Source organism: Coloeus monedula, assembly GCF_965178545.1.
Source record: "Coloeus monedula genome assembly, chromosome: 7".
Classification (NCBI taxonomy): domain Eukaryota; kingdom Metazoa; phylum Chordata; class Aves; order Passeriformes; family Corvidae; genus Coloeus; species Coloeus monedula.
In genome coordinates this window covers 8354332-8374477 of record NC_138787.1, presented here as the reverse complement: position 1 = coordinate 8374477, position 20146 = coordinate 8354332, and the positions used below count along the sequence as shown (strand labels likewise).

At 39.4% G+C, this 20146-nt stretch overlaps 1 protein-coding gene across 1 annotated transcript; it reads left to right on the top strand.

Moving 5' to 3' along the window:
- The first annotated feature begins 311 nt into the window (after positions 1-311).
- Positions 312-16927, top strand: SLC40A1 (solute carrier family 40 member 1). The gene is made up of 8 exons (XM_082285103.1): positions 312-546; positions 769-836; positions 5025-5184; positions 6024-6139; positions 6457-6583; positions 9671-9913; positions 11825-12484; positions 13606-16927. Exons 1-8 carry the CDS (start codon positions 507-509, stop codon positions 13923-13925), a joined length of 1734 nt encoding a protein of 577 aa, XP_082141229.1. The 5' UTR covers positions 312-506; the 3' UTR covers positions 13926-16927.
- The last annotated feature ends 3219 nt before the right edge of the window (positions 16928-20146 follow it).

Genomic DNA, 20146 nt, shown 5'->3' with positions numbered 1-20146 from the left:
CCAGAAAACAAAAAGGCAACAGCAGAGAGCCGAGCCAGAGGCAGGACTAAGGGGCCCAAGGCATGGAAAGCCGGGCTCATGGTTGCTGGGGCCCCACCCGCGGTGCCCGGGAGCCGAGGCTGCGGCATCTAGCGCTGCCTGCCCGGAGCCCCGTGGAGCGCCCCTCCTGCTCTGCCGGGCGCCGGCGGGGCCGGGGCCGGGGCCGGGGCCGGGGCCGGGGCCGGGGCCGCCTCGGGGAGGGCCGGGCGGGGGCGGTGCCACCGCCGCGTACAAAAGGCGGTGCGCCGCCAGCTCCGAGCCCGCAGCTTTCGGCGGCCGTGAGCACCGAGCCGGGCGTCGAGCGGCGCTCGGCCCCTTCGCGGCGGAGCGTCCCCGCCGCCCGCGGCGCATAAGGCCAAGGCTTTCCGACTTCAGCTACAGTGCTAGCTAAGTCGGGGAAGGCAACACGAAGCGAAGCCGCGCGTCCCTACTTCTCTCGGCACCGGGCAGCGGCGGAGCGGGCCGGCATGGCGCGGGCAGCGGAGCCGGAGGGCCGGCGGCGCGGCGGTCAGTGCGGGCGGGCCGCCTCCAGAGCGGTTCCTGGGCGCGGAGCGGGCGCGGGTGACCGGGCGGGGCTGCCCGCGGGTGGGGAGCACCAAATCGCATCGTGTCCCGGTGGTGCCTCCGCTCTCAGAACGGTGTCCACGGCAGCGAACTGTGCCTGCGGTACCGAAATGCGGTAGATGTGCCCGCATTTGCTTTAGCATCTGTTTCTTATTTCTCATTTAGGATCTGTGATTGCCTATTTTACGTCTGCAAAGTTTCTTCTTTATCTTGGACATGCACTGTCCACTTGGGTAAGTAAAATACTGGCCTGGTAGAAGTAGGATTTGATTAATCTGGCTATGATTTACCTGAGCCTTATTGGTATTTTCCAAAAATATTCACAAACTAGCACACTAGTGTCTAGAGGTCTTGTTACACCACCTTGCTGTTAAAAGTCTTCATAATCTTTACAAGATGCACTGCAGTAGGTTTAGTTTTTGCTCATAGTGGAGTACTCAATTTTTGGAGGGCCTGGTTCTGTACCTTTTAATGTTTTTAAATAACTGCAGAATCAGTGAAACTCCTTATAGAGGAGCAGAATGAGAGACAGCCCATTGCAGCATATATGTAAAGGACTCATATACTTACTGATGGGATATGCTCAGTGTTTACAACGGACCCATTACTGCTACTCACTAGCTAATTTGTTGAAAGCATCAGGAGTTGTCCTCTGTAAAATTGTTTGCCTCCTTCTGTGCTAGTATAACTTACTATGCCAGCTTTTACTCACTTGAAGAATACTAAAAAACAGCTACCTTAAAATATGCACTAAAAATAGACAATCTGGTTCTGTTTCACAGAATAAAATTAGGAATATGTGTGTAACATAACACAATCTTAAGTCTCCATACAATGGCTTGGTTCAAAAATAAATGGAACGTTTCCCCCCATTTTCCTTGTTTTGTGTTTTGGTCCTGCATTTGGACTGGTTTGATGTATGTATTGAGCAAATGGTTGATCTACAGTTACAACACTGCATGCCTAACTGGCAGCTTCTTGCTTTCACTAACCTGAAAGGTCGTACTGATGTTTCTCTTAGTGGAAAAAGGCTTTGGGTGGTATCAAATGTTTGTTTAAACAAGTGCAATATTTTGGCAGTTGTTAATATTGAAGGAGCTGTTTGGCTCACTGCTTTTTAGAGGTCAGGGTTGTTGCCTGCAACAACTTTTGTCAGTCATGCCCACAAAGTGCCTCACTGGCAATTTGGCCAACCCTGCTTAGTCCTCTCTGAGCAGTGCTTCACAGCTTCGCGGTGGGATTGCTCTGTCCCTCAGTAAAGGTGACTAAGCAGAGTTAGAAAACAATGTTGCACACAGTAACAAATGTTTGACTACAAGATGTCTGTGTAGCAATATTAATGGATGCTCCTGGTCATGCCCTGGTGGGTTTTGTGCTGAAAATCTTGGCTCAAAAAACCCTCAATCAAATCTGCTCAAACAACAGAAGTTATTCTACACCACCTTATTTTGACAGAACTGGGTGCAGGACTTCACCTTTTGTATCTCCTAAGCTTTGGTGTTCCTGTAGTGTGAAGGCTTTTGCTAACAGAACAGTAAACAAATACCTGAATCTTCAGAACTCCAAGTAATAGATCATCTTTGTTTTAGAATGATTCTGTCTACAATACAAAACCTGAGAGAAGTGGGCTTTTGCTGTAACTAGGAGATCTAATTAGGTTTCTGTGTTACTATGCCATTCCCAAATGCCAAGAGAACCTGTAAATGATTAAACACGTCACATCTCCAGAAATGTTCAGACTTGAACAAAGTCTAGACTCTGTTGGACTCTTGCTTAGTAAAGTATTTGAATGTGTGCCTGGCCTCAGGGATCTTAATAGGCTGGGCAACAATGCTGAACTGGAGTCTCAGACCTTACGCTGTTGCTGTCTATCCCTCAGCAAGAAGGAAAGAACAGCATGGAACTGGGTTCACCTTGTGGCTGTCACGCCTAATGCTTCCCAGGAGATCAGTTGATTGCAACTTCCCAGCCTTATCTGTGCCCCTCAGGCCTCAGGAGGCCTGTCAGTAGGTGGTAGCCTGGCTATTCCTCAACTTGTGGCTCAGTTCTGATGTGCGATTGTATACATTCAGTTTAAGGTGATTATAAAGGTGACTATAATTACAGAAGGGGAGGAGCTGTCTTTAAAAGGATAATGATGCTAAACAGCTGTAGCTATTAAAAAGTTTTGAAATATCCACATTTTGAGACATTTTAAGGTGGGACTAAGGATATGTAATCAAGGTTCTTCCTGTTTCTGAAGACAATATTTGCTGTTCAAATTTCAGTAGATCTTAGCTTGAAATTGCATACCTGCTACAAAGCTCTGCAATTCACTAATACTGTTCTTCTCCTTTATCTTTGCTTGTTCTTCATGGCTTTTAATTCTTGAAAGAAAATCATACTTCCAGGTTGTAATAGCTGTGGTTACCCCGAAAATTCTCTCTGTGGGTTGGCCTGAACAAAATACTCTGCGTAAATGTGTTGGATAAAGTTTAACAGTGTTCACAGACTCTTAAGTGAAGTGTACAGCAAAATCATGATGTCTCTGGAGTCAAAGGAACATTTCCATGAGTTTGAAGTGAGATTCAGTTTTTCACTCTAACAGTAGTGACTGGCACTGACTTTCACATGCCTAGATTTTTTTAAAAATGCCTTTTTCATCTTGTCAGAATCCAGTAACTGAAACATCTCTGCACAAATAAAAAACCCAAACTTAATATGAAAGTATTTTTTTGGCTCATTTTTCTAGCTTAATAAACAGTTATCTGGGTTAATTCACCTGCATATATTTTAAGTGAAATTGTATAAAATACCACCTCAGGTCATACTAAGTTTAAGTGAAAGGTGGACTTGGGAAACTATATGCCTGTGGATTCATTGCTGGCATGTGTTCTATGTATTTATACTAACTAACCATGGAATGTAAGTGGAACATATTTACAGCAGACCTTAGGTGTCTCTTGAGTGAAAAATGGTTTATAATATATGAGAGGAGACATGTAAGATGATCATGCTTATAGTAGCATTTGTCACTGGATTTAGGTTAAAAAGTATACAAAATACCCCACGGTTTTTATTTGGACGGATTAAATTTTTCTTTCCATGATTGGAATATAACTTTTTTTCAGCCTGTGGTTAAGGACATATGTACAAAAGTTTACATGTTACAATGCTTACGGAAATCTCCTTCAGTGAAGTCAAATAACATTAAAAGGCAAATACTTTTTATGTCTGTACTAAGCTGAAGACTAATCACACTTTGCAATTATTTTGACCCTTCAAATAGTATGCTTTTTTGTGTATCTCTTGACTGCTGTGTTACATGATAAGTTAGATTTGGCAGGCTTTGATTTTTAAAAGTACTTTTATGTTACACCTCCCCCAGCCCTTCTGACTATTTGAGGTCCTTAGAAATTTGTACTCTTTGCTGTATCACATAGCAGTTGTTTATTTAAGATAAATCAGCAGAAGAAAACAGTTTCATGTTTGGTTTGTAGAAGACTAATGTTAGGGACCCTTATTAAACAACCTGTGTGCCCCAGAATGGTATAAATGATTTCTATTCATCTGCTTTGTTACTGATTACATAAAGCATTTTCTGTCATGCATTGCTTGCAATATGTTTAAAAGTAAAGTGAGATGTGACAACAAAAACCTCCATGTATTTATTAGCAAACCTAAAAATGTTTTGAGTAGTATGAAAATTACTTCACTTGGATGTGTTTAACAGTTGAGGCTTCCTTCTTGTACCTGTAGCATGTGGTATCAGAACATGAACATGTTGTATTCTAAATACTAGGTTAAATGGGCAATAGGCTAAATGGGCTGAACTAGCAGTGAGTTTACGATAGGTTAAATGAGCTCTGAGTAATATGCTAGTGGTTAACACTAAAAACAGCTGAAGTCCATTGATTTCAGAAACTTCAGTTAACATTTACCCATATCTATCCTGAATTGTATGATGACTTGTTTTTACTTGACTCACTCTTGTGTTATAAAGCAGGACTTAAGCTTTGATCATCTAAGAGCAAACTTCTGTCTTGAAAAGTTATTTAAATAGTGATCGGTAAATCTGTTATTAATATTTGATCTGTGGAGAACTTGTATAAGCTTTTTGAGGTTTTTTTGATGTGGTCGGTGACAGACTTTGCCCAGTAATATAATAATAGAAAATATCTGGGATTTTTGGATTTGTGGTATTACTGTAATGAGCCACTTGATTAGGATAGATGATCTTAGTGATACTGGGATAAAATCCATGGTGACAGGATGTAGCAATCAAAAAACCAACAACCACAAAAGAAACCCACATCACCTCTGTATGTGTAACAAACCTTTATTTTAGTACAGACTTTTGACAGGGCTTTAGTAAAATAGTGAACTTGTGTGCTTCTAAAAGTGCAACCAGTAATGTTGTGTATGTTCTCTTATTCTTAAAGGGAGATCGTATGTGGCATTTTGCCGTGTCTGTATTCCTGGTTGAACTTTATGGAAACAGCTTACTCCTGACTGCGGTCTATGGCCTGGTTGTGGCTGGATCAGTTCTTCTCCTGGGAGCCCTTATTGGAGACTGGGTGGACAAGAACTCCAGGCTCAAAGGTTAGATGCCTAGAGCAGGTTATTTACTTTACAGATGGATCGAATTCATGTTAAAAAGGTGAAGCTGACAGATTGATTTTCTCATCAGATATGAGAATGGGGCTCGCTCATCTCCTTAAAGAAAGGCAGAGTGGTTTCAGAGTGGTGATGGTTATACAAAGATACTCTCAAAGACAGGAGGAAAACAGTTTTAAGTCACAATATGCTATTACTCAGCCTAAACCCATGATGTGTAGAGATGTGTGGAAACACAAAAGGTAAAAAATACGTAACTTTAGGACTACAGACCAAGTTCTTCTTACATTATAACACTAACATACACTTGTATTATTTGTTGTCTTCTGTCTGGATACAAACATCTTTCACTTAAGTGTAAACACACTGCATTTGTGTTATGCATATTGTAACTATATATGCTCTAGTCTATTTTATAAATAAAATGGGATTAAGTTCTTCAAATGAATTTTTACTTCCCAAAAATTTTCAGAATGGTATCCCATCCATGGTAGGTTGAAGATGAATTTTAGAGGCTTGAGCTAGGTTTTCACTACTTGAAACATACTGTCAGCATTTAAACAGGGACTTAGATTGAGAGAAGACCTACCTGGACTGTAAATCAAGAGCTATGAAGTTACATTAGACATTAGTTTGTTTCTCTAAGACAATGGAAGATTCAGAATCTACTATGAAGTATACTTTTGCCACTTATATTTTGGGGGAGACTAGGAAAATAAAGTTATTTTAAAAATATGTGCATGTTCCTTAATTATATCTGCCTTAAGGCTGTAATTAGCTCATTCTTATGTTCATAACTGTTGCTCTCTGTTTGGTTTTAACAGTGGCCCAGACATCCTTGGTTGTGCAGAATTCATCTGTCATCCTGTGTGGGGTTATCCTGATGATTATCTTCTTGTTTAAGACACAGCTCTTGACATTATACCACGGATGGCTTCTTGTGAGTGCTTGAACTTGTTGATAAGAAATTAATTTACAAAGAAACTTTGGGGAGCATGGGAAATGGATGAATTTTTATCTTTTCCCTAATCTGTATAGGCTTTTCTGGGAGCTAAAACTGGCAAATGAAACTGCACTGCTTAGGTAAACAGAGATGAAGATTGTTTTCTGCCAGGAATTGTAGACTTGATCTTGTTTTGTCTGAAGAATAATGCTAAAATGTATGGAATCAAATACAAAAGTCTTTTCTGTTTGTGTACAAAGTGGAGATCTCCATCAGTTTTCTCACCTTGTAACTCTTTCCCCTCATCTCTCTAGACATTGTGCTATATCCTGGTTATCACAATAGCAAATATTGCCAATTTGGCCAGCACTGCCACAGCGATCACAATTCAGAGGGACTGGATTGTTGTGGTTGCAGGGGAAGACAGAAGCAAACTGGCAGGTGAAATATGTTGCTTTTATAATACCTTGCATGTCTTACTTTCCAAGATTGATTTTTTTTATTATTTTTTTATTTTTTTTTTTTTAAGACTAGAGTTTTACAGAAATCAGTACATCTTTGAATTCCAGATATTATGAGAATACATCAGGTAAAAGGGCAGCCTTTATTTTGCTCTTCCTTACTATGGGCTACAGCTACTGAGATCACAAATTACTGTTGTAGTTACAATTCAGTTAGGCATCCCCAAACTTGTTTTGCCCTCCTCTTAGTCCTGCTGCAACTCTGTTAGGAAAACTAGTCTTGCTGAACAAGCCAAGTGTTGCAATACTTTATTTTTAGGTCCCTGGAATGAAACAGAGAACTCTTGCGTAACTGGGCTCCTCTCATAGGGATCAAAGAAAGAGATGCATGAGAATGAAGTCCAGAACAGTTAAGTAGGTGTATTAGGAAATTGCCAGTAGGTAATACTGTGCATGCAGGCACATTTGAAACCTTGCATTTCTCTAGCATTCAGTGTCTAACTCAGAGCTGTGAACACTTTCCTTCAGCTGGAATCAGAAGCTCTGCTTTCCTTTCACATCTGATGCTTTTGAGCATAGACTATAGACTAAATAATCTTTTCCCCCTGTGCCTTGCACTTGCACAGTGACATTGATACTACTAGGAGAGAGAATTCATTCCCATTCATATTCTATTGCTGTTTGGTAGTCGTGATGCTACTTGGATGTGAGATATTGGGAATCTCACCAAGGATACACAAAGCAAATTACATAAAAGGGTGTACAACAGATCTTTGGCTGTCCTGCTGCTCTGATTGTAACAGATAGATAGTGTGGGAAGCAGCATTTTTTTTGTGATTAATTTGGTCAGGCTATATGGGCTCTGAATCAACCCCATAAGGGGACTTAAGCCTCCTCAGACTGAGGAACTGATACTGAACTGCAAACAAGGCACAGAGCAGTTTAACAATATGAAGAACTCTATAGGTCACTAACTCTGGAACTAAAGTTTAAGTCTGACATACTTTAGATACCTTCAGGCTTAGACAGCATTTCAGCTTCTGGACTCTAAATTTTCTATAAAGCTGCCTAAATTGCCCATAAAGTTCAGAGTCCTTTTAGAAATTTGAGCCCTGTATTCCAGAGTTTTACTTGAGGTTTATCTCCACTGAAGGAGTATTATTTACCCATCTCATCCAGGAAAGGCTAATTCCTAGATGCATTAAAAGTGTCATACTTTTATTTCCCAGTCTACAGGTTATACTCCCTAGTCTTTTATTTTGACCTTGCAGTGCCTTTCTAGGTCATGCCTTCTGCAGAGCAGCACTACAGGTGAACTTTCTTCATGCATGTGAATCACAGGTACAAAAATAGCCGCTATCTGTAAAAGTCTTAGGCTAATGAGAACTATTAAAACTTGTGTCAGATCTTATTCAGCAGATCATCTCCCCCATCCCTGTCCCATATACTACACATGAGATAAAGTACACATCACACCTGCAGAGAGCTGCTGCCTGGGAGTCAATCCTGCCTCTTTACTGCTTCATGAGCTCAGGCACAATTGTATGACCACTTACATTTTTGTACTGAGAAATCAGGCAAGAGGTTACTGTAAGTTCTCATGCGACTTGATTGAAGAATGAAAACAACCACTGAATTAAGCACCTTAGTTGAACAGATTTATCTAAAGCATTCCTCTCAGGCTGAATAGGCTTGTTTTCTGTTTAATCATGGTGTAACTTGGATGCTGTTGGAATTCCTAACCTTAAAAAAGAAAAAAAAAAATTAAGTGCTGACACTGACTTTGCAGAAGATACTGTTGTCCACCTCTGCGCTGTTACCTTTCCTCAAAGAGACGTCTTAGCTATGCAGGTTAGTGGAACAGGGAAATAAAAAAGTTACCTTAACTCTACTTTGTTGCCCTTGATAGTTTTCTTATTCACTCTTTGTACCTTTTCTGAGTGGAATTACTAGCTTCCTCAAATAACTCAAAAAACAAAGGTTAGTTCTTGGAGTTTTTAAAGCCAAATATTATGCAAGTATCTAACTTAACTATTTGACTGAAGGTTAACATTGAATTGACTTTGAATTTTAAATAGAGTAACCTGAATGCTTCTTTGAATGGCAAGGAGTAATTCTCTAAAGATTCAATAAAGCAGCTTCATACTCATGTAGAATTTCACTTGCCCTTCAAAAGCTCTAATTTTATAGTAGGACTCTAAAAGGGTGAAACCCTTTCACATGTGGAACCACTGAGTGTCTAGGTGTCTAGCAACTTTTAGGAGTGGAAGAATGGCACTATTAATTGGAAACTTACAGGAACCTAGATAGTTTAATGACAGTAAAGTAGATAAGATAGAGCTGGGTGAGGCATTCCCTAGCAGCAAATGAAAGATGAATTTGTGCTGAGAATGAGCTGCTTGTTTTGACTGCAAACATCAAAGGACCAGAAAGGAGTGAGGACTTTGCTCAGTAAGATCTAAGGACGCCTACAGCTGCCATCAACCAGTGTGACTTAACAAGGAAATGTAAAGCCATTTCAAAATTCTGCTGCCATCATGGTGGTACTGTGGCCACCAGCTATTAGAATTAAATAGAGGAGACTCAGAAATACGTGTTCCAGTGTTGGGAGATAGATTACTATCTTCACAAGAAACAATTCCACCTTATGAGATTCCTGGAGTTGTGCATGCTAGGTTTGAGTGTTACAGGGATAGAGCTAGGAGTCCACAGTATCAGTGCTGTGTAAAAGTGATCTGAATGATATCATGATGAACAGTTCTACCTGAACTCATGATGAACAGGACTATGCTGCCACTGTAAACCCAGCATGCTAAACCTGAAAGACCTCACACAGGCAAAACTAACAGCAGCAGGGATTTGGCTTACAAACACCTTGGTTGCTTGCAGAGAACTTAAACATTGAAAGAGTCTGTAGGTGCCTCTGGTTACTGCTGCTGGAATCACTTACAGGTGGAGCAAGACTTGTAGCTTTACCTTTATACATGTGCAATTCACAATTATGTTAGTGAATATTTCACTGTAAGTGTTCACCAATCATTTCATATCATCAAATAATTTCTGACAGATATGAATGCCACAATAAGAAGAATTGATCAGTTGACCAATATCTTGGCCCCAATGGCTGTTGGTCAGATAATGACATTTGGCTCCCCGATGATTGGCTGTGGATTCATTTCTGGCTGGAACCTGATGTCGATGTGTGTGGAATATCTGCTGCTCTGGAAGGTTTATCAGAAAACCCCTACTCTGGCTCACAAATCTGCAAAAGTTGAAGCATCAGAACTGAAACAGCTGAATGTAAAGAAAGGTACTGAAAACACAGAAGTAACTATTCAAATTCACTGTATATTCATTGCATCAGTCAAGCCAAGCGTTGACTTTTGATTTCCACAGGCACTGCTTTGAGGTTATATATCTTTCTACTCGTAGCTTGGAGATTTCATGTTTGGGGTATAGATACCAGAGACTCTAATCTAAGTAACAATACTCAGCTTTTTGAGGAATTCCATAAAATGCAGCCGAAGAATTAATTCTCTCCTCTTCATTAATCCCTTAGAGTTACAGTCTGCCCTGTAACTTCAGGCTGATCATAAAGAATGTTCCTATCCATCTGTACTATAGCTAAGGAGCTGGACCAGATCCTTGGCTCTGTAGTGTCTATGGCCTCTGTAAGACTGTTCCTTGCTAACTGATCTCTGCTTACACATAGTACTAACAGGCTTTTGGGAGGTTGCAGAATAGATGGTCATATTTCTAATCTGACATGATTGAATGATTTTTACATGCGCCAGGGAATGATGGAGGAAAAAAAGAAACTCTTTTGGCCTTCAGTTCTGCTTCCTTGGTCAAGTAGTACAAGTGGGATATGCAGTGTAGATGACTGTGGCTATTACTATAAGATTACTATTACTATATCAATAAGAAATTGATACTAACACTACTTTAGGTAGTCTTAATACCAGAAATTAAAATTGTTTCAGAAACAGACTTATTATTGTGAAGTATTGGAAATGTCAGATGCTGAAATACTAAACTTAAGTGTTTCCCCATTTTTAAGGTAGCAGTATATGAATACTATTGAAAGCTCATGTTACGGGCTCCCAGCTACAACAGGCTGTGGGTTTTTGTTTGGGTTTTTGTTGTTGTTTTTTTGGGGTTTTTTTGAAATACAAAGAATTCCTGGGTTTTGTTTAAATACTAGCTAACAATCTTGTCTCAATGTATTGTGAGTTAGAAAGCTGCTATTAAAAGTACTGAAGAGATCTATCTTCCCACCCATCAGATCCACGGTGGCAATAGTTGGTCCAGTAAGCTGTTGGACCAGGCTGATGGCACTCTAGTATTAGAGAACAAGAGAGTGTAGAAGGCTCCATAGCTTTGGAACAGGCTCTTATATACTTCTGGAGAATGAAGCATTTAGCAAATGTCAATAAGTAGGAAACACTTCATCTTTGCTGTTGCAGTATTCTGATTTCATTAGAAGACTTGTGTTTTTAAAGTTGCTGAAGTACTTCATGTGTCTCATTTGCTGTATGTGAAGTTAGTTTTGAACTTAACAGTGTAAAAACACTGCTCAGGCATTTAGACATTTGTAGAATTTCTATCCTCCTTACTAGTGTAAATACTACTGTGAGTTTTTGGATTTTTGTTTGGGACCAGTGGAAGTGCCTTTTTCCTTTATTACAGTGAGAATGGAATTGTAGAAATGCATAGTCTGAGATTTTGGTGTTTTTTTTTTTTTTTTTTTTTTTTTTTTTTTTTTTTTTTTTAAGTCAAGCTTTGAAAGCTTTTGGCTCTGGACAGGCTTCAGCCTTGGTTCTTCTGCCATGACATGAGATACTGACAGATGTTTAAGTATTCCCTTCCTTTTTCAGTCAGTGCTTTTAAGCATACAAAGCTGTGTGACATTCGCAATCATTAGGCAAATGATTTCCCTATGGAACTGGAGCATTCAGTCACAAGTCTAGAAGCAGGCAATGCTTTCTCCTATCACTGTTTAATTAAACAAATTGATAGGGATAAAATTTACTTGATCTTACTCCCTAGGTAGGATTTAAGAATGCTTTAAATGATTTAATTTAGTTAATTAAGAGAAAGCTTGGTAGTGGAGCTTGACTGATGCACTTCTGCAGTAGCAAACTTAGTGTAAACAATTGTCGCTTTACACTGTGTGCTTTGCAGGCAGGAGTGTATCTGACAGCTCCATTTCTGTTCGCAGAGAGTGACATGAAACCCACTGAAGGAGTGCAGTTAATTATTGAGAAAGATGTAACTGGCTTTGAGCCCCAGCAGGAGAAGGAAGTCGGCTGTGCTACCCGGATTGCTGAACCTTTCATAACGTTCCGGGATGGATGGGTTGCGTACTACAACCAGCCAGTGTTCCTTGCAGGCATGGGCCTTGCATTTCTCTATATGACTGTTCTGGGATTCGACTGTATCACTACAGGCTATGCATACACTCAGGGGCTGAGTGGCTCTGTGCTAAGCCTCCTCATGGGTGCCTCAGCAGTCACTGGAATCATGGGAACAGTAGCTTTCACTTGGCTTCGGCGCAAATGTGGCCTCATTCGTACGGGCCTTATTTCTGGAGTTGCTCAGTTTGCTTGTTTGATCTTATGTGCCATCTCTGTATTTATGCCTGGAAGTCCTATGGATTTGACTGTTTCCCCGTTTGCTGACATCAATGCCAGGCTGTTTGAAAATGAACCATTGCCTACTATAGCATCTCCAGAACCTGAAATGATTTTTGCAACTGGAATGCCCAACTTGTTAAATGGGTCTATTGCTCCTGCTAACAGTGACCCAGAGATGAGTCCTGAGCCTGTGCCTTTAATCTCTGTTAGTCTCCTGTTTACAGGAGTCATTGCTGCTAGAGTTGGTAAGTACTATGTCTCTATTACAATTTGGTTTATTATCTGCTTTTAATTCTAAAAATTACAGTGCCTGTCAACTAAATAGAATTGATTTTAGAATTAGAGGCTATAATTGAAGTGTTACATCATGTTTCTGGGGCTAGTTGATTATGCTTTACATAAAAAGGAAGTGATCCTGCAATAGTCTAACAGGAGACCATGTATATTGTATGTCACTAGTAGGAGAAAATTTACCACATTTGGAGATGACTGTAACGTATTTTTTTGGAAAGCTCATCTCTAAATGATTTTTGTTCACAACCAAATGAAACCACTTGTTACTAGGAAACAGAGCTAAACACATCTGCTATGAAAACCTTTAAATTTCACACTTCACTAAATTAATCCACATATTAAAATTGTCTAATCTTGGACTTCAGAAGGGAAGCTTTGATTTGGATGACAGCCTAATTTTTTGAGGAATTGCTGGTTAGCATAGTGTTAGTATCTGTCAACAGAATAGGCAGTCAAATATATAAATGTAATTAACCATAGTGGTTATCTGTAGAATCTTTATACTCAGTTTCTGCAGTTAGTTTTTGCTGAATTCTGAAGGAATAAAATACTTGATTCATATGTATTAAGTTTGTTTGCAAGATAAGCTTCTAAAGCTGAATCACAGACTAAACCAGTATGGAAGCTAGTGTCAGTCATTTAAAATTATTGAGTATTCTGCATAGTTTAAAAGAGGCTTGATTTTTTTTTTTTTTTTTTTTTTTTTTTGCAAAACATTTTGTCCAGAGCCTTAGTGATTGCAGCTAGCATGAATACACTGTAAATAGCTGTAAGCCAGCTATTTAAGCAAGGAAAGGATGAGTAAAACATTGGCTTGATAGTCATGGTGAAACAGGATGTGACAGGCAAGTTAATGTGTAAAGTTGTATGTATTATTTCAGGAAATTTTTGTAAAAGGAAAGTAAATTGCTCTTGACTGTGAGCATGAAACCAGTTCTACTTAACAAGAGGATATCTTAGCCTGTGCATTTTTGGCAGAAGTGAGTTCTTGGAAGGATGAATTTAATTGTGCCAGTGATGAGTTTGCCATGAGAAGCCCAGCTGTATGGATAACTGTTTTTTCTCTCCATAGGCCTTTGGTCCTTTGATTTGACTGTCACACAGTTACTCCAAGAAAACGTCATAGAATCTGAAAGAGGCATCATAAATGGTGTCCAAAACTCCATGAATTATCTTCTTGACTTGCTGCACTTCATCATGGTCATCTTGGCCCCAAACCCTGAAGCTTTTGGCTTATTGGTGCTAATTTCTGTGTCTTTTGTTGCAATGGGCCACATAATGTACTTCAGATTTGCCCAGAAAAGCTTGGGAAAACAACTTTTTGTTTGTCGCACTCCTGATCCCAAAGCAGCCCCTGACAGTTCACCACCTGGTAATACATCTACTGTCTGAAAGGATCCACTTCTCTTACTAACTTTGCTTCACAAATATCATGGTTAAGCAGATATACTTCCTTTTATGAACCTGCCTGAGGTGTTTCTCTAGAGTTCAATGCATAACTTAGCTGTCTGGGGAAGCTGTCCCAAGAGGGAAAATTCCTATTACAGTGACTCTGTAAATATTTCATGTTTGGCAGAGGACAGCCTGGTTGGATCTTGACAGCTGCTGTATCAAAGGTTCCCCACAAGTCATATGTCTGGTGTTTGATCACAAAAATACTGTTCAAGTTCCATTGCTGACCCCCACAGTGATACTGTTAAGTGGTTATACATACCCACTTAACCTATGAATTCTGAATAATTCTTGTGTGCATTGTGTAAAATGAGGGTTTGTTCTTTTTCTTAGTTACTTTAGAATAACTTTTTATACAGTGTTTGGTTGGTTGGAGTTTTTCTCCAATATTCTTTTACCATGAACAGTTCTGCTCACCGATCTTCTTAAATTGGTGTAAACATCCTCTGTAAACATTAGACTTCAATGGTCCTTGTGGCTGGGTTCCTTCTAACTCACAATATTCTATGATTCTTCTTGGATTCTTCAAATGGACTTGATATTTTTTTTCCCAAAACCTTTATAGTATTTTATGTTTTGGTTTAACTTTATGGAAACACCTTTGCAGGTTTTTTGCATGTTTCCTTACAAATTAGACAAGTGTTAGGTACAAGATATTGTATTACACTTTTGTTGCACTTCATAGAGTGAAACAGCCTCATTTAGCAGAAGCTATTGATGTAATATTACAAAGCACGGCTTTTTAATTGCAAATGGCAGGTTTGCTCGGGTTTGATGTAACAGAAAGTGCTAAGGTCAGGAGTACTGGTACAGAAAGATAAATTCTAGTGCTAACTTAGTTTTTGCTTCAGAGTACAAGCAGCTTTAGTTGATTTTCCAATATATCAGGCTTTAACAGGGTTTCTGAAAACAATTGTATTTGAAAATAGTTAATATTTCATTCAAAAGGTGGATTACTTGCATATATCTGATGTGTATGTGAATTTTGACTTTGTTCTAAAATACTGCTAAACCAATGAGATGGTGGACTGAGAGGCCTTCTAAAGCAACTTCAGAGCAATGAAAATATGTCCCTCTGTTTAATAAGTTCTTGCTTTTTTTTTTTTGGTTTTGTTTTGTTTTTTTTATTACCCTGCATGTGTACTAACACAGTACTTCCATAGTCATTAACCCTATGTGCACTTTTGTGGAAAATACGCACTTTGCTTTCTCAGTAGAGTTGAACCTGGTGGTGTTCTGAGTTTTCCTATGGCTTGGCAGTCTGACTTCTAAATTTAAATATTGGTAAAACGTTTGTTTGCAAAATAAGTAGTATGTGAAAATATAATGTTAGCAACTTGTGAAAAGTATCCTCTGTAACTTTTAAGGGTTTTTTTTAATTTTAGGTACCGTCCTTCACAGTCATATATGTTGCCAGACTTCAACCCTGGAATGTGTGTGAACTCCATTGAAACTAAAGACATGACACCAGGGCTGAATCTAGGCCTGACTACAAAAGTCATTACAACTTTTGTAACAATTACATTATCTATCAAAGAATGTAAAGAACCTCTAGTGGCTTTTGTCTCAGATACAATGTTTTGTAAGAGGTGTGAAATGGAATGAATGGTATTCCAATGTACAGTCAATGGACTTGGAGCCCATAGCTTTCAATAACTGGATGTAATGACTTTTCTCCTCTAATGGACCAAACCTAATAATTACTCTATGTTGCTGAAAGCTTCTCAGGGATGTTTTCACTAGGTTTATAAGTGTTTATAGTTTGACCAATCATTTGGATTTTGTTTAGATATAATAAAGAAAAAGATGTAATTTAGAGTAGGTTTAAAATTTGTGACTCAGTCCTGAGTGTAACTTAAGGAAAAGGGAATTTTGGCATCAGCAGAATTTGTCAGAAGACAAATAAAACAAGCTTATGTAGATCTGTAGAGTAAACATGTCCAAAGGATAGCCTTATGTGGTATATGATAAGTACACTAGTAAATAAAATAGCTCTGATTTGCCAAATATATTTTTTCATGTGTATCTAATCTAAATTGGGACCAGATTTTAATATTGTTAAATGTAAATAAAGGTAGTCCAGATGTCAGTGAATGCCTCTATACTGCACTTTGAAAAACATCTGAATGCCACTGGATGTCTTGGACTCACTGGCCATCAGGGAAACAAAGCTGAAAATGCAGCTTTTTTTTTTGCACTGTCTACAGTGCACAGAACCCAGGGTGCCTAAAATTTAATGCTGTAGCACTAAGCACCAGACATCCCAGAGAGGATGTATTCTTGAAGTCTAGAGAGCTCCAAAAAATGACAAATAGAACTGGGAGCATGCCATGTTCCTGCCTGTTCCCAAAGGCTTTTTTTTTTTCTTTCTTCAAGAACAATTTAGTCTTGTTTAATTTGAGTAGCAATTTGTTTCATAAATAGTTCCACTAGATAGTGCAGTACTATTGGGAGAGGACTGGAGCTTTGTATTTTGTAAACATGATGTGGTTAGGATTCATATGTGCACATCACAGCTGGAAGGCAAGACAATCCTAAAATAGAAAAGTGGATGCTAGTTTTAAGAGGAATAAGGAGGTTTAAATTGGAAAACTTGTGTATATTGGTCTGTGTTGGACATCAAAAAATGTATGCTGCTTGAGCACAGCCTATTTGTGTGTGAGTCCAGGATGTGTGCAGACACCTGTCCTCAGTAGTGCTTTGAAGCAGTGTGGAGCCTGAAGTCTTACTTAGCAGGGCTTTCATTAAGTAAGCATTTTTGGCCTTGTATTTATTTATTTTTTTAAAAAAATGTCCAAATTGGATGAAAACTGCCCTTAAAAATGTACGCACTAGAAATCACTCTTACCAGAATATTTTATTATACAACCTTATGCTGGACATAGTATTGATTTATGTATTACTATTGTTAAAGCTAATTAATAAATTTGCATAAAAATTTATTTGTCCTGTATTTTTCAGTTTGTGGGTATCTTGGCATGCTACACTTAGCATGGATTCTGAGCAGAAAACTTGTTTTGTAAGATGGGTTGGAACAGCCATGAAGCACAAAGAAATAGCATTAAGGAGGACACAAACGACAAATGTAGTCAAGATCTTTCAATGACCCTGTAACTCTTTGGTGAATTGCTTTTATTTACTGTCCACTGTGGTAAGTTAAGACACAATAGATGAAGGTCGTGAAACCTCAGCCTGGGCCTTGCATTGGTGATAGAACAGTTTTGTGTCTTGGCCTGCTGAGCAAAAGAAGGCAAATGATACCTTCCCGTGTATCTTTACCATACTGAATTTGAGATGATGGCCTTCTGCAGCAGCAACCTGTAGGTGAGAGCCCTAGGCATAGGAGTGGTCACAAATAAATGCAGTATTTTTAGTAGTCAAGTACGTTTCGAGACTAAACCCAGAATGTTTCATATAGGACTGCTTCTGGCTTCGTGTATTTAAGATATGTTTGCACAAAGAATTGATCTTTATAGATGTTTCATTAGTTCATTAGGAGTTTTCTGAACTGATTCCTCTTTGAACTAAGATTTTCCTAGAAACAGACCTTTATGGTTTGTCTCCAGTTGTTAATGTTTGCCTTCTTCACTGCCCCTTACAAATTAAGACGTGTTAGAATACTGACTTGAAAATGTAGGTACACCTAACCACACCTGTAAATATAAAAGTAAAAAGAAAAAGATTTGTGAATGGTATTCTGTACTTAGTAGGTAAAGAACACTTCTTTAAACTGAAGAAGTCCCTTCACAATTTACTATTTGATGGTTTCACTGGTTTCTTCACTCAGTTGTAAGCATTTTGCAAAGTTCTGAGTTTTTAAAGCCCCTGTGGAATTCACTGCTCAGCAACCAAAGGTAGAATGATTGGAGATATCTACTGCTGTTTGTTTGCTTGTTGCACTACTTGGCTTACCAGGTAGTTGAGATACCTGTGGAGGGGAAGGTATATTGTATAATATGTATTGGATTCTTCCCCTCTGAAAGATTTAACTACTTTTGTTTTCAAAAGCATTTTCTTAAAGTGAGCACTGGTAATGGGGTGTGAAAGTTGGATCTTGTTAAAGAAAAAACAGTGAACTCAGACCCTTCACTCTAAACTGTTTTGTTTCTTTAGTGAGAAATCTGACTCAGAAATTTCAAAGGAGTAAGTAGGTTCATATCTAGTAATTTTAAAATACTACAGTCACTGCAGTATTTGCTTCTGTAAAGTACGTGGTGGATGTCCTAGGAATCAGAGTGAAGACTGTTCCTGCTAGGGAAGAGTTCAACTAGTAGATGTGGCTTTTCTGGATCTAGCATTCTGGAGGTAGTAATGCTTTTCTATCTGCCTCAAGGCTGGCCTGCTTTCAGGTTCTCCAGGAATATATTGTGCTGTACTTTAGATTCATGTCTTTCTCAAATACTTAGTACTAGAGAAGTTAGTAAGCGTTAGAGTTATAGTCCTTTATTGTCTTGCCCTCTGTAGTTACACATTCTCTTTCCTGCTTGTGGGTACTTTAACTGCATGCTGTCATAAAAAGTATTTTATTCCTGGAATAAGACTATGCCTTTAGCTTCTGCTTTAAGAAAGACACTATTTTGCCACTCTGAAGGGCAGAAAAAACTGAATAGGGATGTTTGCTTAAAGGCTTGCAGAGAGTATGGACAAAGTGCATGCTGCTCAATAGTGCTTTTTCAAATACTTCAGCTTGTCCTTGTGTGGGTCAATATTTCTTTCTAGTTAAACTTTATTGTATTTGGTCACAAGGGAAGCATGCAACTGTGTGCTTTCTACTCTTGGTTATAGAGTGATGTAGCAATCTGTTTTCACACATGCAGAGTTAAGAGTTCTTAATCCTTTGTAAAATGCATGGGAAGTTACTTATGTTTAGGAAATCGGAGTCCCTTCCTTTGGCAGATAAAGGAAAGAGAATGTACAGTAGATATCTAAGCACAACTCATTAGGATCAAAAAACCCCACCCAAAACACATGTTAAGGCTGTACAGTATGGCTCAGAAGACGACCCAGCTTTTTCGTGGTAAGTCATTGTTCATGTCAGCCAGGAGGGAGACAATATAACAGGATATCCTCATTCCAATGCCACCGTACTCGAGTCTGAAGGTAAGCTCTTCCCTGAGCAGCACAAGCACCGAAGCGCGGCTTTCTCTCTCTGCGCGTCCTTGCCCGTACACAGCACCAGCTGCAGTAGCTGTAGCTCCTACCCCTGTCTTATGTAATCCAGTTTCTTCCACGAGGTGGTCCCGCAGCGCTGCCCCTCCCCTGGTGTATCAGCAGAGCAAAGCAGAGCCCGTGCTCTGCCTGAACCTCGGGAGGGCCACGTGTGCAGAGGGCCCGTGAGCGCTCCGGGGGAGGGATGAGCCAGCTGACAGGACAAACGGCACCGGGCAGGCTTGTGCTCTGCCAAAGACCTTGGGGAACAGAAACAGCTCCAGGCTTCTGCTCTGCCCACCTGCTGAAGTCAAACTTGGAGGCCTTTCTCCTGGATGGAATTAACCAAGTGGTTCAAAAGCTGTTTGTCAGGAAGTGAAGGAGGTGGCAGAGAGCAGTGTGATTGAGTAAGTTCTCTGTCCCTGGAAAAAAGTGGGTAAAAATATGTCATGTCTGTAATGTCAATAGGTCTTTTGCCAACAGCACACTGTAACAAACAGATGAAGTAGTCCAGGAAAAAAAAAAGATTAAATTCAATGCAAGGCACTACATTTAGGCACAACCAACTGACTCCTCAAATACTGGGTCGAGAATGCTTATCCACTGTTGTAGAAAGTAATTGTGAGGTTATAGGATAAGAGAAAACATAAGTAATGTGAAAAAATAAATGGAAATGGGTTCTATAACATCTGTGGTTCATGAATTGAATCATACAGAATGCTGTTTTCTTTGGAATTGAAAAAAATGGAGACTTGCATCCAATTTTTCCTTTGTGTCTGTCTTGAACAGCAGTGATAACCAGACAGAAGCCAGAACTGCAACAGTTGTAGTCAGAGCTCTAGGAAGTGCTGAGTAAAGTGCTCTAGGGAACCCTGCTTGGGTAGGGAGGTTGGACTAAATGACCTCCAGGGGTCCCTTCCAACCTTACCCATTCTGTAATTCTGTGAAATGAGTGAAACAATTCAGGTCATTTAGAGACTGAGGTCATGTGCTAACCATACCTGCCTGTATAA

What these genes read in the sequence shown, in the direction of transcription:
- SLC40A1 (XM_082285103.1), top strand. Translation starts at nt 507, where the DNA reads ATGGCGCGGGCAGCGGAGCCGGAGGGCCGGCGGCGCGGCG. An exon ending in TATACCACGGATGGCTTCTT is followed by an intron (nt 6,140 to 6,456) that starts GTGAGTGCTTGA and finishes TCATCTCTCTAG; the next exon opens with ACATTGTGCTATATCCTGGT. An exon ending in ACAGCTGAATGTAAAGAAAG is followed by an intron (nt 9,914 to 11,824) that starts GTACTGAAAACA and finishes TTCTGTTCGCAG; the next exon opens with AGAGTGACATGAAACCCACT.